General features: G+C 32.9%; 4 protein-coding genes across 4 annotated transcripts; 1 reads left to right on the forward strand and 3 right to left on the reverse strand.

The window, feature by feature from the left end:
- Positions 1–3,226: 3,226 nt before the first annotated feature.
- On the reverse strand, positions 3,227–9,128 carry LOC111002714 (nuclear inhibitor of protein phosphatase 1). Its single transcript, XM_022272910.2, has 9 exons — positions 8,960–9,128; positions 8,412–8,626; positions 7,963–8,071; positions 7,532–7,634; positions 7,050–7,133; positions 5,630–5,840; positions 4,761–4,866; positions 4,351–4,442; positions 3,227–3,586 (listed from the first exon to the last, which is right to left on the reverse strand). Exons 1-9 carry the CDS (start codon positions 8,986–8,988, stop codon positions 3,489–3,491), a joined length of 1,047 nt encoding a protein of 348 aa, XP_022128602.2. The 5' UTR covers positions 8,989–9,128; the 3' UTR covers positions 3,227–3,488.
- Positions 9,129–9,652: 524 nt separating this feature from the next.
- On the reverse strand, positions 9,653–11,509 carry LOC111002725 (MRG/MORF4L-binding protein). The gene is made up of 5 exons (XM_022272929.2): positions 10,944–11,509; positions 10,766–10,846; positions 10,445–10,549; positions 9,989–10,090; positions 9,653–9,910 (listed from the first exon to the last, which is right to left on the reverse strand). Exons 1-5 carry the CDS (start codon positions 11,296–11,298, stop codon positions 9,822–9,824), a joined length of 732 nt encoding a protein of 243 aa, XP_022128621.1. The 5' UTR covers positions 11,299–11,509; the 3' UTR covers positions 9,653–9,821.
- Positions 11,510–13,713: 2,204 nt separating this feature from the next.
- On the forward strand, positions 13,714–14,693 carry LOC111002720 (peptidyl-prolyl cis-trans isomerase FKBP1A). Its single transcript, XM_022272922.2, has 3 exons — positions 13,714–14,195; positions 14,266–14,426; positions 14,532–14,693. Exons 1-3 carry the CDS (start codon positions 14,159–14,161, stop codon positions 14,658–14,660), a joined length of 327 nt encoding a protein of 108 aa, XP_022128614.1. The 5' UTR covers positions 13,714–14,158; the 3' UTR covers positions 14,661–14,693.
- Positions 14,694–15,018: 325 nt separating this feature from the next.
- LOC111002719 (peroxisome biogenesis factor 10) lies at positions 15,019–16,204 on the reverse strand. The gene has a single exon (XM_022272921.2). It carries the CDS (start codon positions 15,960–15,962, stop codon positions 15,141–15,143), a length of 822 nt encoding a protein of 273 aa, XP_022128613.2. The 5' UTR covers positions 15,963–16,204; the 3' UTR covers positions 15,019–15,140.
- Positions 16,205–16,741: the final 537 nt, after the last annotated feature.

Raw genomic sequence — 16,741 nt, forward strand, 5'->3', positions numbered from 1 at the left:
GCAGAGGAAATACAATACGTGATTGCGGTATTTGGTAAAAAAATAAAAATTTATGAAAGAAAGGACATAATGAGAGTATAATTGGAACGCCTTATTGAAGTATCTTGATAGATGAGATGAAAATAATAATAATTAGTATTAATTTTATTTTCTTCTGTAGCCAAGTTCATATTTCAAGCATCGTCAAGCTCGCTTAAATGGCATTGCTTGTGGCGGCGTCCATGCGTCGGGTTGTCTCTCTCCTAAAAATATGCCAAGGTGGCCATCCGTCATACTCGTGAACGGGTGCTACTTGTGGCAACTGGTTAAAATTGAAAACCACCACATACATTGTGGTGGTTATTTTGACTATGTATTTGTGTGTTATTCCCACGAGAAGAGATGTAAGTGCGTGCTCCTTTTTCACCATGTCTACTGATGACAGAGTCTACTGTTAATTACATATAACATAAGATGACATGTGGAACATTTTAATGGTTGCATCACCTTATATACGTAGTGTTAACAAATTACTTGTCGATTAAAAAGCGAAGCGGAGAGTTAATTACCATTTCTTCCCGTCCGTTGTACGCCCTTGATTCGAGATCTGGCAGTAAATGTAAAATTAGAACCAATTAAATATAAATATGTATTTCATGAATTGAATTGACGTTATCTTAGGTAAGTTCGATAAAGTGACTTTAGTGTATCAACGGGCCTATTTATTAGTACCTACTTAGATGTACTGAAAATAAATGAGTTATGTCCCATCGGTTAATTCAATACAGCAGTGTAGATTTAAAAGGACCAGAACCAGAAGTTATGCGTTCAAATCACAACCACGACCAATTTTACACACACAAAGTGAGTATTCAGCTGTCAGTCATAATGCAGATATTTCAAAAGCTTGGTATCAGCCGTGTTCGTATATCAATCTATCAACAGATAAAACAACACAAAGGCTTATAATGCTTAATAAAAAAAGACAGAATGCGTCGAAACCCCATTAGGAAAAAATCTTATCGCAAGAACTTCATTTCTCATTTCATTCCTGTTTCCCATTTTTGTGAAATAGGAGTAAAAAGTTCAGCCAAAGTGTATCAAGATACAGTCTTGCATCATGTTTTGAAATGTCACAGCAGTTCACTTAAAAAAAAGACCCGGGAACTTTCCTTCAGGATTTTGCATCTAATCACAAGGCACGTATCATAACCACACTTCATGCCTATTTGTGAGATTAAATCGTAGCGTCAATATGGATTCTTGATCTTGTTTGTTTTACGCGCGAAATCATGAAAGTTATCAATTCAATAAATCTAAAAATTGTACATCAATCATTTTTTGTCTTTGAATGATAGATTTTATACTTATCTTGACGTTGCAAGATATTTCAATGTGAAGCACTCGGGTATACGACGCCTCTTAAGACAATATCATATTATATTTTTTTAAATTATCTTTATTACTATAAAATATATTAATTACTTAATTTGTTTTAATCTGTCATAAATTTAACCCTTTTTTTACAATTTTGACAACAAATACAAATAAACGTTTCGGTAGTAAATAAATATATTTTAACCTGTTTAAGTAGACTCGTTCATTTCATTATTGTTTCATTTCTAGCAAACATTCAAACTAATATTTACAGTTTCAAGTACTATTTAGATGATCCTGATAAAACATTTCGGCAATTTTAAGATGAGATTTTTATTTTGAATTGCCTTTGGTTATCTTAACAGATAACAGATAAAATGCGCAAGGCGATGAGAACTTGGAGAAACTGATCGTGGTTGGTAACACAGAAGGCAAAAGATCACGTGGCCGTTCACCAAGCAGAAAAAAAAAAGATTCATCGTCTTCAAAGCTATACAGTGTCATAAGAGAAGCGCTGGATAGAAACCGATGGAAGCAGATAGTCCGCTCTAGATGCTTCGTTGCTGACCATGACGCTCAGACATGACTTCCGACTAAAGAGAGAGAGAGAGATCTTAACAGATAAGGGTAATCCAATACTTATAATCTTGTGGATTTTCTATATTTTTTTTCAGGAATAAATAACTACAGAGTATTATTATAGACTTTCATTTTAAGAGAGAGAGTACAGGCTGGAGTAGTCTAAGTCTCTTTCTGAACTGTATTTATTAAATTCACGTAGCAAGAAATAGTTTTAAATTAATTACTAAAAAATAATACTTTTTTATGTCTGGGCCCCAGATTTCTGTATGTGTTTAACAATCATTTGTCAATCTAATACGGAAGCAGATCACCGTCACACACACACTGACAGTTTACGGTAAGCCGGACTCCTCACGATGCTTTCCTTCACCGTTCAAACGAATGTTAAATACGGACATAGAAAGAAAGTCCATTGGTGCACAGCCGGGGAACGAACCTACGACCTCACGGATAAAACTCGCACGCTGATAGTGGCTAGGTCAACACTACACACTGCTAAAATAAATTACTACATACAAAAAATAATTGATATAAGAAATCTTTATAATTATAAATTTATATATGTATACTTGTGTCTCTATATGCGATTTCTTTATTAATATTATATTTGTAAAATCGACGAGGGTAGGGTCAGAAGTCCTACTAATATAAGGAAAAATATAAAAAAAACCAAAATGCATAAAAATAAAAATACTATAAGAATTTTTACATTTATTGTACAAAATTCACAGCACTTATTAATTAGTATGTAATGTCTATCTTAACCTAGACCTACATAATACAACACTCCAATTCTTATAATTTAACTTCGATAGGATTGCAATGGTAAAAATTTGTACATATTTTCATTAATCATAAAAAATAAAACAGTCTAATTGCACCATCAAAGTGTAGTTGTCTCTCTTCATTCAACGTAAACACATTATTATAGAAAGAGACGGAAGAACACTAGATTAAATCAAATTAAACTTATAACATATTGATGATATTCACTACTTAATATTACAGTGCTTAGTTCATAAGGCAGGATGAACGAATATATGAGACTACTGTGACGTAGATCAAATTTCTCTAGGAAAATCCTATCTCTAAAATACTAGAATCAAGCGGTGAATTTTTCTTGCTGTATATTAATTGACGACAAAAAATTATTTATTAAGAAATACATATGTGTATTTTACATAAAATATTAAAATAAGGGCCTGCTTCACAATGTATGGATAAATTACCAAATAGCTATGCAACACATAAATTATTCAAAAGATAAAAGTTCCGAATAAGATACTTCGCGTTTCATGCGCTATCTGACAGTCGTGAAACGCAAAAATACTGTTAATCCTACCAATCAGTAATAAATAGTTTATTTGGAACTTATCCGGACATTGTGAAACAGACCCTAAGTCTGACAACTTAGAGCAGACATTTCATTCTACGCGAATGAAACAAAACACATGTGAAACCATTTTTATATTCCAACAAAGACAACGAATCAACACATTCCGATGGAGGCGGTAGAATTAAAATTACTCCAAAGTCTATGAAAACTACCCTCATACAGATATAAGCCCCGGTTTTCGTCCGGGCCACGCTTCTTTTGCGTATTTCTTCCTTTTTGGCTCGTTTGACGACGGTGCTGCGTCTTCGGGAGCTAAAAGGCAGAATTGAATTACGAAAACATTATTTAAATATTCAAACGGCGGTGAGAACGTAAATGTTAGACTCAAAACGAAACGTCGTCTGTGATTGGTCAAAAATTATGACGCAGCGTGTCCCGTGTTAACGCGCGGCCAATCACAAGCGAACGAAACGTAGTATCGTTTAGCCTTTCGATAGACGTCCTAACCGATACAAGATTAAAATACATACGTGTATTTCGTTATAAAAGGCAAATGTTAATGTTATTATTACGACAGTACTGATAATTCATTTTTAATTGAAGTTACGTAATTAATGTCTTTAATAATTAGTTTTTTCTTTGTTTTAAAAATTTAAATTACTTTTGTATAAAAAAGGGATTTTATATCACTTAATTTCGCGTTCATATATTATAGGGACGACACTATTTTAAATGTATATGTATTTGTTCGTTTTATCATGTTTATCCCAACTTTGTTGCCTAAATAAAAAAAATAGTCTTGTTTTGACGATCGTAATATTGAGTTGTGTCTAAAAACCTGCGCATTTATCTTAGCGATCCAAATAACTGTATTAGAAAACGAGACTGTTCAAATAAACACTACTTTGAGCTAGGCTCCTAAAAAAACTATTAATTAAGAAATGTAAAAATACCAAGCAAAAAAAACGCTTAAAATACAGCTAAAAAAATTTTTTTTTTTCAGATTTTTTTTTATTCTTATTTAAATGTCTCAATAATCATTAAAATAATCCCTCAAAATGAAGCTAGAATCTTACCTGAATTTGGCAGCGGAGGATGTACGCTGAGATGCGGCTCTGGGCCCTCCATTTCCACATCTGGGGCTGGATTTGGTAACGATATACCCAACCTACAAATAATATTTATTATCCAAAAAAATATCTAGAATTTAATAAATTCTACTGTCTTTTGTCCGTTAATCTTTTACCCATATAAAATTTACTAGTATTTTATACCCAATTGGATACGTAGAGCGGTAATCCCTATAAGACTTGGGAAAAACTTATAACATCGTATAGCACCGTGAGTCAAAAAAAATCAGGGCCAAAAAAAAAATTAATTTCTTGTGACGTCTTCTGTATCTACATTCGTGTGTATTATTATTATTATTCGTGTGTGTATCTACATAGTGATTCTTGGTCACTAAATGTCAGCTTGTTTAACTAACCTGGCTCCAATAAGGCTGAATGGCGACGAGGCAGGCGCCGGCAAATCTGAATACAAGTTGGTGCTGCGAGATATCTCTTGCAGGCGGAGGGAGTGGTGAATGTGAACTGGAAATTCAATATTAGCTTGTATTTTTATATATATTTATAAAAAATAGAGTTATGTTAATAGATTATATCCCCACATTCTCTTATGCACTGTCGTTTTGAACCAAATAATTTCTGCAATTATTTAGATTTTATCAAATAATCATACTAGAATGTCGCGTCATACATTTATATTGAATAAGTGAGGGTAATTTTTTTAAACTTCTATAACAAATTAAAAATAGACTAACTGAATTCCATCATCGGACTTCGGGGCAGAATACGAAATTCCACCATCGTTCCAAAAACTAGCGTTTTTAAAGCAATTTATGCCCGCTGAAGTATTTGCGAATCAATTCGACTTAGGGTCACTCAAGAAAAGGCCCGCAGCGCACACGCGAGCCCTCTTGTGTCACTGTCACTTTACCTATGATTCCTACCCGTTTCACCAAACTGCTTTCACAGTTTGACTGTAGGTAACTCGTTTTATATGAACATAGCTTATAAATCATTAAATTAGGTTATAGTAATACAATTCATTTACGTAAATAGTAATAACATATTAAACAAGTATTTTTTTAATAAACTTAAACTTAGGCTCACTTATGTCCTCGGGTAAACTATTAAGTAAGTATGGAACTTAATAATTTAACGTTCTATCTCCATAATAATTTTGTACCATGGGTATTTCAAATTTGTGTCAACTGTTTTATGTTGCACCAAATTAGTAGTAATGTTAATATGTAGTGTGTAACTAAATAAAATTATGCTTCCTGAAACTTACTTTCATCAGGATTGTGTAGTTTGATCTTCTTAGATGGTACACTGGAATTGGGTACTATAGTTGACCGCACCAGATTCCTAAAGCGGCCCACAGAAGGATCAATGTCTTCAGGATTTATTATATCCACCTCTTCATTGAATGACACATTTCGTTTCTGCTTCTTAGGGGCTCCACTTGGCATTGTTGATGCCCGCTTTGTACCAGTTGGAGGCTTAAAATTAAATTTTGTTTATTAATTTGGTCCATTAAACCTTCTAAGCTTAAACAGAACCGATCCCAAAACAATGATAGGGACAATTACGGGCCATTGTCTCTTTAATAAAATTATTTTTGTCCTAGGCGCAACAGACGGCCCCATGTGCAGAGGCTATTTCAGCGCAGAGGAATCAGTCACCCACATAGTCCTGGAATGCGAGGCTGTGGCTAATCAACGAACGGAAATCCTCGGAACAGTGAGCCGTGAAGCCTGTGAAGTGCCCAGGAGACTTATGTGCTTCTGGAAGAAGCTAGGCTGGCTAAATTAGCCAGGACTTTACGGAAAACTGACCAAATTTGAGTCTAGTTGCAGCAAATGAGTCCACCTACCTAACCTACTTTGTTCCATTACAATATCAGTACAATAAGATCACTTAAATAATAAGTAAGGCGACAGGAAGCTTGCTTTTGCTTTCAAGCAATCTGTTACAGGCAAAAAGCATATGAAAAATAAAATATGGCAAGGAGAAGTACAGATAATATTAACACAAACAATATAAGTTTACTAGTAATTTTAATAATGGGTGAGTAAACCTATGTAATGTGTAAAAAGTTAAGAAATAAATTTAGACACATACACACACAACATAAGAATTATTATCATTATATCTTGTTCCAAATACTTCACCTTCTTTTTGTATTAAGTTCAACAAAATAGAAACAAATAACTGTGTCCACACCAAAGCTAGAAAAGCTAGCTAGAAGTTAGAAAAATTGTTATCTATAAGCAAAATTTGAATGTACACTTATGCCAAAATCACCAATTACTTGAAACTATTTCTTATACTAATGTTTATACCCAAAAAAAATCTTCAGTCAACAAACCCTAATTTTTATAAAATAGAAGTTTTTTTTTTTCATTTAAGCAATTAATAAGTCCATTTAATAATAACAATAAAAACTTTATTCATGACAGAAATATGGTTGTGACAAGAGTCATCTGTCACTAGTCCCCACACTAGAGAGACTGTGTTGTGAGTAACGTGTGACTTGTGAGTAAAAATTTTCAGTGGTACATGGTGCATGTTCAAATATTATTTCAATTAAAATGTAGTCTTAGTGTTAAATCTAATCAAACACAAGTTGTATAAGTATATATAAATTTATGAGTAATACATTGTATGGATGGGTGTGTGTGTGTATGTATTTGGGAGTGTGGCCTTACCTTTATGACGTCTGCATCATCATTCGTCGGGATTCCCAACATAGAGATCCTTCTGTTGTGTGCTGTGTTGAATTCTGTTAAGTTCTAAATAAAATGTTAAATTTATTAATAATTAATTCATCAAATTGTAATAATAATTTAAAGTGATTCATTGCAATATTTTAACCTAAGCGTATATAGTTTTTATAACTACATAATATGTTCATATGTGGCTGTGGTTGATCTCAAAGTGCTTCTTTTATAATTACATATGACTATTTTGACATTTGACTTTACTAAAATAAAAAGTCAAAATCATTATCAGTCCCACACATAATAATTAAAAAATCATTTACTTGTTGAATGGTTTCTTAAAAATTATTTAACTTTTATACTCACATAATGAATTAAATTTTGGATAAAACATTCTCTGTGGCAAACAATGTGTATGCAGACTTAATATAAGAAATCTTATTTTTATTTAATTGATAAAATGTACTTACATCTAATTCAGTCTGTGTCTCTGGAAGCCCTAATAAGGCACCTTCTGTTTCAGTATTGGGCAATTCCTCCATGATACCTCTAGAATTACCAGTTGGCCTTTCTCTGAAAAATAATTACATCCATATATTCATATACCAAGCATGGTTCAAAGATATTACTCTGGCAGAGATTTAGCAACATCTATTTTAGTAATCCAAATATTGTTCTAGTGGGTTAATGATGGACATCCAAGTTAAATGCCATGCACATTAATTTATAGATAAACACACACATCAGGCTTAATGCTCATTGTCAATAGGCAAATTATTTTAGTACCCCATATCTAATGTATACAGAAACTTATTGACACTTGATAAAATAAGTTAGTTTTTTAATAAGCACAATGATGTTTTTATAGTTAAGACACTGAAAACTTAGTGATGTTAGTTACCTTATAATATAATTCCTTGTTGATGCACCGAAGTGAAAATTTGAATCAATAGGTAATTGTGTTGGCTTGTTTGGCTCCAATCGCATCTTACCAATAAATGTGCCATGTGCTAGAATTTATGTTTCAAAAGTTGCAAAAACCTTAATTAATTAACATTATAATATAATAAAAAATTAGATTACAATAAAATATAAATAAATGGAACAATACAACCCATAGTCTTGTACTTAAATCCTTGCAAATGTTTTAATAATTATTCTTTATTAGCATGTATTTATAAATGATTAACCTCTGTCACACTCTGATTTTTAGGTATTAAGTATACTAGTTTCCTCATGATTTGATTATACATGTATAAATAATGTTTTATTTTAGATCCAAAATATTGTTAACAGTTTTATGTAAAATTTTTCAAACCTGTTAAAGTGCTATTTTAAATTTGTACTCACTACTTCCCAAATCCACCAAAAATGCTCTATTCAAATTTTTATGATATACAAAAGCTGCATGAACCCTTGAACAACTTGCGTGGTCAATGCAAAAGTCATTCATTTGAGGGTTTCTTCCAAAGAGGTAGCATTTCTTCTCATCAAGCATAAGTTTCTGTATTAATTTGTCTCCTTTTAAAACATCTAAATGAAGGCCTGTTGGTGGTTTTCCTGCCCTATAATTATATTTAAGTAAAAGATAAAAACTACGTTCAGTTATATCTAAACTAAATTATCATATAGACATTTTTTCCAGTAAGTGTCTTTAACATATCTCAGCCAATTTCGGTGTACAAAATATTATATTGAAACTTTGGTTAAGGAATAAGAAACTCAGTAAATTAAATCCTTTGTGGTTAGAGCTATATAATAATAAAAGTAATGTTTAAGTCGCTATAATTATAAATGATGTAATTGAATTACTAAAATTCATTAGTAAAGAATAAAGATGCAAAATAGGATTGGAATAGGTTGGAATGTCGGCGAAATGTATTATACTTAATACTCACCAACTGGGCACCTCATAATGATTTGCCATTTCACACTATAACTCTTACTCTGAAATTTATCTCAGATGTTGTTAGAAAACCCAACTTTAATTCAGTAGCTAAAACACAAAACTTATCAATCTCTCATCACCAGACACCATACCATTTTCTATTTATTGAAAGTTGAAACCACAGATTACTGAGTGAATGAATTTAGGGACAGTGACCGTTCAAATGTTAAATGTCATTTTACATTTATATTCCTAACAGAAAAGCTGAAATCGACTACAGATGTTATTTATGTATGATACAAAGTTGAAACACCCCATAAAAATGCGAAAACAAGTGGGCATATTAAAAAGACACCATGAAAATGCTATCACTGTTCGAAGCTGCAGAGTACTAGAATAAAATAGTGGAGTGACAAAACGTAACGTATCGTAACAAATAATTCCTGCCTGCCAAATCAGAATATCTCCAAATTAAAACGACAGATTTACAATATTCATCTTCATCATGATTATCAAGAAGAATGTAGGATGTAGGACACAGTATACGGTTTCTATATTCCTCCAACTTTGTAACTTAGGACTGCGAACTGGCAAGTTTTCCTTATGGAAATATCATAATAGCACTCAACTTTCTATAGCAAATATAATGCAAATGCAAATTTCAGGATAACTCAAACCAATAAATAAAAAGATAAACAACAAGTCACTTTAAATATTTTTTATTATTTATCCTTACTTTATTAAAAAATGCAAATAACTGCAAACACCTATGAGAAGAATATTCTGACAGCTGACGTTTTCCAAGATGCGCAAGGCTGCCTGCGCGTGTGCGAGTGTCAGAAAAATTGATGATATGAGTGTTTATGTGTTTGTCACATACGCCGGCGCTTGGTGGGTATGCTAGAAGGGGGCGTTGAAGTGTTTGTACGTCGCCGAGCTCGTCGGGTATTACTGTCTTCATCTAAAAAATAAATAAAATGGAATGATAATATATACTAAACTTCTGTTATTTATGTAGCGATTTTTTTGTTTTAATTACCTGCAATGGAGCTGACTCTACTTTTCTGTGAAGATGATTTTCTGCTTGAGGAGCTATCGCGTGGTCCCGACGCATTTGAATCTCGTGAATCTCTTCTTCTCTCTGATAGAAATATATATATATATATAAATAGATAGTATAGTAGAATAATACATACATTGTTCACTAAAAGGTTGTATGTCACCACTAGGGTACAGTTTGTCTAGTACTAATATTAAACTAAGGCATACTGTATAACAAAGAGAAACCATATTTATATTCATTGAAGTAAATGAAAATGTTAAGAAAATGTAACTTTTTAACACTACATGAATTACTGAACTTTTTTAACAGCCATATATAAGAATATACTTATTAAAAGGTTCTTTGTTTAATTTATGAAACATAAAATATATCCAATCCTCTAAATTAATTGAATTCAGATTTATATGTATCTTAGTAATTGTATTAAATTACCATAATCTTTTTCTGACTTTATACTTGGTGTGTCCGTTGATGCATGTGAACTCCCACTCTCCTTCCTTGTCTTTGTAGCAACAGCGCCAATACTATCTTTACGACCTTTAATTTTTACATTAATAAGTTAATGTCAGTTTATTTAATGCAGAAACACATAGTGTAATATTTTTTTCATACATATTTGATTGCAGTAGATTTACTTTTTTTTTTAAGGAATAAGTATACTAGCCATAAGCAGTTTCAATATCAAATGGATTTTTGTCCTTTATATTGCGTTTGAGTTTATCTTATTTGATAGATACAGTAAGTATACAATACCTTTAGATGCAGTACTATCTCTTGATGCAGTTCCTCGAGAATTGCTTCTAGGGGCTGGCTTTGGTGAAGGGCTTCTTCCATCTGAATAATCACATTAAAATACATAAACCTTTATTCCTAAAGAAAAAACTATTTCTGAATTGAATGTTTATAAAATACTATAGATGTTTCTACACACCATCACTATCATCCCCTAATATAACATCTCTACATTTTTGCTTCAACAAAGCGCCAAATTCACCCTCAGATAAGCTAAAAGGTACTTCTTGATTCGGAAATGGTATGGGCTCTGTTTCGTCCAACATAGACGTATCGTAAAGCGTTTCTAAATGTTTCCAAATGTCTTGTGTTGATATTTCCTTCGTTATAGAGTTTGAAAGTTTCTCCCAAATACACGCCATTTGAAAATGTTTATTTATTCCTACGGGCTTATGATTAGCCATTGCGTAAAATAATTGAATTTCCATATCGACGTCCCAGTCTAAAGAGTCCGCGACTTTAGTTTCCGATGTTTCTTCTTCACTAGAAACCATAGTTTATTTAAAACGTCTAGCGTTTTCCTGGTATATAATATAATAGTATTATCGAACGATTCTAAATTCACACTCTTTTACTGTAATATAACATTTTTATTATAATTAACGCATCTATAAATTAGTAAACAATGAAAAATTATAATAACAAAAAACAATCAATTTACAATCACTGAAGGCAACAGAACAGACCAAGTAAACATAGGATAGGTCATAGATTAATTGTATATTACAGAAGCAATATACACTTTACCATGAAGTGCTATACATACCGAATGAAATAGTTCCTCTTAAACACAATAGTTGGCGCTGTAATCGCCTCAACTTCATACTTATATTTACCAGCTAGGACGTTGTCATTTCCAGAGTCAAGAGTCTTCACCAGGACGAACTTCCTACAATGCTGTATGTTTTCCTTCTCGGCACGTAAAATCGGTTTTATTTTTCGGTTTTTAGTTATACCAATAGTAAAAGTGGCACTGAAACAAAAACTATATGCAGTAATAGCCGCTATAAAAATAAATGTAAAAACATTACAAAACACACACGTGTTAAAACAATCGAACACTTTGCATACATTCAAAAAGAAGGTGGAACGAAATCGAAGGGGTTACTGACACTAACCTTTAAATTGCACCTGACGGTCAACATAACTCTGTCGGCACATTACCTACCAGGAAAATACAACATCATAGCAGACAGATTAAAGCAACAGCCGAGATCTTTCGGAAGTGGGGACATTAGCAAATAAACCTATTTGCAACAAAGGAAACTGCAGTAGTAAGAAACTACGTATTAATAAATTGCAGAGACCAGCAGAACATGGCACTATCGTCTAGCATGGGTATTCTACCCCTCCAAGTCTGTTACTCAGAGTTTCAGCACACCTTAACCCCAGGGAGCGGGAACCTATCTGATAGTTGTTATAGATTGGCCTCGAGGCCTTCAGGACTTGAAACCTAGATCTCTAGATCACCCCAACGTAATTCATCACCTATCGGAGATACTGCTAGATATGTCAACTGCACTGCCTTCACCACAAATACAAACATTGACCCTAAAAGTTTGGAAAATTGGAGTGGGGTGCCCAAATAAAAGAGTGGTCCACACAGGAAAGAGACCTACTTTCGAAGAGTTGGCGTCACCACCTTGTCCATCTATTTAACCGCAATCAAGAGATGGCTCTCAAGGTGTGACAACTCTCAAGTGAACTCAAAATGTCCTCAGCCAGCTGATATTGCAAAAAATTGATTGTCACGTTTTCTTAAAGGAAAGCTATACCACCATCCTTGTTCCAAATACAGAATAATAAATAATTTTCAAATGTTTTTATCAAACATAGGTCAATAGGAATAGCCAAACCAAAAGTCGTGGCTTCATCCGTCACGTGTACTATACTGGCTATCTTTCCACCCTCCTAGGGGCACTTTATTCGATATCGTTATTGCTTTTAGCATCGAGACGCACGGTTCACGATCTAACTTCATTATAAGTTACTGCTGATCATTTTCGGATGATGGTGATAACATTTATTTAACACCGGCGTTTGGATCTAAGACAGACACACTTGATGAAAAAAATATGCCCCGTCTCTTTAGTTACAACTCCAAATAGCTATGAGTAATAGATCTAACAACAGCAAAATAAGAGCTGCTTCGCGAATCACAATCGGAAATTGGGTGCGCATGGTTCTCAAAGATAGTGGAATTTATGCATCTCCTGGGAGTTGTAGAGCAGCATTAGCTTCTTTAGAGGTTGGGTCGAAAATCAACCATTAGGTGACATTTTAGCACGGGGTAATTGGAAATCATCAAATACATTCTTTAATCATTACTGCCGCGAGATAGACTCCCGTACAGAAAACTGCAGTTTGTTCTTTAATACATTTGCACCATCGTAATTACAGAAATACCTTGTTATGATTATAGGAAGTTTATATTATTATGTTAATTTTAAATCTCAATGAATATAGGTTTATATTAACACCGTAACCAAGAATAATAATCGTACTTATGTTTTGATTAAGAATATTGGCAAGTAAATAAAATAATTATGTAAACAGTAACGGTTTTAACTAAAGCCCTGACTTTAACTATTCATAATCATCATAGCGTTGTGTTTTATACTGTACTTTAGACTTTCACCAGATAACAAACACGTCTTCATTATACAATGCTGTATGTTTTCCGGAGGCACATCATCAATATGACACTTTTACATAAAAATAAAACCGATATTATGTGCCGAGAAGGAAAACATACAGCATTGTAGGAAGTTCTTCCTGGTGAAGACTCTATGACTGTGGAAATGAAAACGTCCTAGCTGGTAAAGGTGAGTGTGAAGTTAAGGCGATTACAGCGCTAACTATTGTTTTTAATAGGAACTATTTCAGTCGGTATGTATAGGACTTCATGGCTAAGTAATCATTGCTTCTTCTCCTCCTGTTTTCCTTCTCTGCACATAATATGGTTTTATTTTTATGTAAAAGTGTCATATTGATGATGTACCTCCGGAAAACATACAGCATTGTATAATGAGGACGTGTTTTATGTAAAACCGTCATAATTATAGTATTCATTAGAAATGTGTATATTGACGTGACTCGCCAAGTGGCAACCCTACTGTAAACTCTTAAGTGTATAATTGGCCTAAAGGTCCAGATACTAGGCTATAAACTCAAAAAAAAAGTGTAAAAGTTTTCTGTGGAGTGTGGTTGGGGTTGCTTGTTTTTAATTTTCGTTTGTTAATGCCTCCATGCTACCTAGTACTTCATAGTTCATATTTTAAAACTATTTAAATAACATACTTTTCTTAAGAATTGTATCCTTTAATTTACATTTGTACATACAATAAAGAAATCATGGGAGTTGAAGTGGAAACCATTTCACCTGGAGACGGTGGGTACTGTTCAAATTAAAAATTATTTTACAAAGTTAGTATTGGCCTTACCTTTCTGAAAATTTTTAGGCAATACTTATCCTAAACCGGGACAAACAGTAGTTGTGCACTACACTGGAACTCTTCAAAATGGCAAGAAGTTCGACTCCTCTAGGGATCGCGGGCAACCCTTCAAATTTACACTAGGGAAAGGTGATGTTATTAAGGGGTGGGATCATGGAATTCCAAAGGTATTTGTCTATGCTTATATATTATTATATTCCTTAAGTTTAACTTATTTTTCTTAAATTTTAATGATGATATTTTGTATTTATAAATGATTTCATTTCTTACAGATGTCAGTGGGAGAACGAGCTTCATTAACTTGCTCTCCTGATTTTGCATATGGTTCACGAGGCCACCCTGGTGTCATTCCACCAAATGCAACACTTATCTTTGATGTAGAACTTTTGAGAGTAGAATAGCTTGCTTATAAGTACACATAATGTCAATGTAAATTTTATTTTATTGTTAAACAGTATTTTTGGTTCTTAAATAAGTTTATACTTGTGCTGCAAAAGCTAGTCTATAAATGTTACTGAGTATGTTAAAATAAGTACAAAATTCTACTTCATAAGTGATACTACTAAATTAACTCAAACTATGTTAAAAAATATTTTTAATTTAGTTTAACTAGATATAATCTTTAGTTTTTATTAAGTGCACATTTTCATTGTTAAATGCTTTGGTTACTTTAATCTTCTTTATGTTTTTCTTCTTTTTATGAATTTTGCCTATCATTTAATATGTTTAATCAAGGTTTCTTTAAGAAAAATAACAATATCAGAAGTTCTTAATGATTTTAATTTTTAAAACCAATATAAATATTTTACTTTATTTTGAACATATTGTGCCCATAACCTTAACACAGACCATAAGATTATATTACACTGAAAAATAGTATACTAGTTCATACTAGCACAGTAGTTCATTAATGGTACAACGCTGTTTTTAGAAAATGGTGTCCTACATAAAGCACAACTCTCTAATGCACCATAACAACATTGCATGCAGAAAAAATGCCCACATTGTAAAACACATGGTTGTACTATTTCATCTAAGCATGCCACACAAGACGTACTATTATCCACTTCATTTGGAAAATCAGCCATCTGCTCCAGGTGCTTCTTGGCCTGGTATAGATTCTGGCCACAACTTATAACTGCATGCAATAGTGTGACTATCCCTAGTAGCCTCAGATGTGCATAATAAGCAGCTGCAGCTGGTCTTACATGGACATAATTTATTCCTGTCAATGTTTTACCAATTTCAAGTGGACCACCATTAATGTAAGATAATGCCCTATGTATGCTTTCAAATTGTGGTAAAATATTACCTAATGCTTTTAAAGTCACTAAAAATAGATTTTGAGCTGCTGGTCTTAATGTTGAATTAATTTCAATCTGCTTTTCTACACTACGAAGTAATCTTTGTGTTATGTTCTCACCGAAGGCTGACAGTAAAATGCTTATGAGGCGATTACAAAATGTTGGTAGTTTGTGATAGGAGTCATCGACTTGCACAATACCAGAATATTCTTCACCAAGCGTTTGTAGATCTCGTAGGGTTGTAAAAGATTTGTATAGTACAAAAGAAAAAGGAATAGTCTTGGATGCGTGCTGAGAGGAAATTAGTTTCGCTAACGATGCAGATAATTTCTTTTCATATAAATTATCTTTCTGCCAAGCACGAAGTACCTCAGCAGGCTGCGCTGTAGGTAAAGCCATCGATGTTTTTGATTCCTTAAATACTATATATATTGAATACTAGTGGCATTGAGTTTAAATATTTCAATTATGCTTAGCCAACACTTAACTAACCTTATTATTGATTATATATCATTTAAATGTTTTTAAAATTGAAGTTTACTTTAACAAATAGTAGTGGTAACATAACATTTTTTTCTAAACAGCTCACAGCTGATTCATGATTTTGATTAGGCTACCCGCTACACTGCTACAGTCTACATTACATTTTTTTTAATTTTATGACCTGGGGGTCTAGTCAAGGCGGCTTAACAAGTGTTGACAGTTGGTACCAACTACTAGCTGTCATTTTCATACAAATTTAGTTTTCGACTTTCTACATACACTACTGTTAAGTTTTCTTGACTAGACCCCCTGGTAACCTAGACCTTTAAGTCAAAACTTATTTGGAAAATGTTCAGTACTTTGGAGGGGCTACATTACACACTTTCCAGTTTCCACAGCTATATCGCAATTCGCAAATCATAGTATATTAAACAGGAGAAGAGTATAGAATGTAGGATCCTAACCATACGATAACACTTATCGTATATATGTAAAATAATTTTATAATAATACTATGTACAATTATTTTAATATATAGTATCCTGGTTAATACGATTTTTACAAATGAATGAATAATTCGTTTAATTTGTATTCTCAGTGACCGCATATTATAAATGAGTTGTGGGCTGTGGCATTGTTAATTGCTTTAGTCTGAACTACTCTGTACTCCGAAGACTGTGGTCTATGAACTATGG

The sequence above is a fragment of the Pieris rapae genome, chromosome 5 (assembly GCF_905147795.1).
Source record: "Pieris rapae chromosome 5, ilPieRapa1.1, whole genome shotgun sequence".
In the NCBI taxonomy this organism is placed as follows: domain Eukaryota; kingdom Metazoa; phylum Arthropoda; class Insecta; order Lepidoptera; family Pieridae; genus Pieris; species Pieris rapae.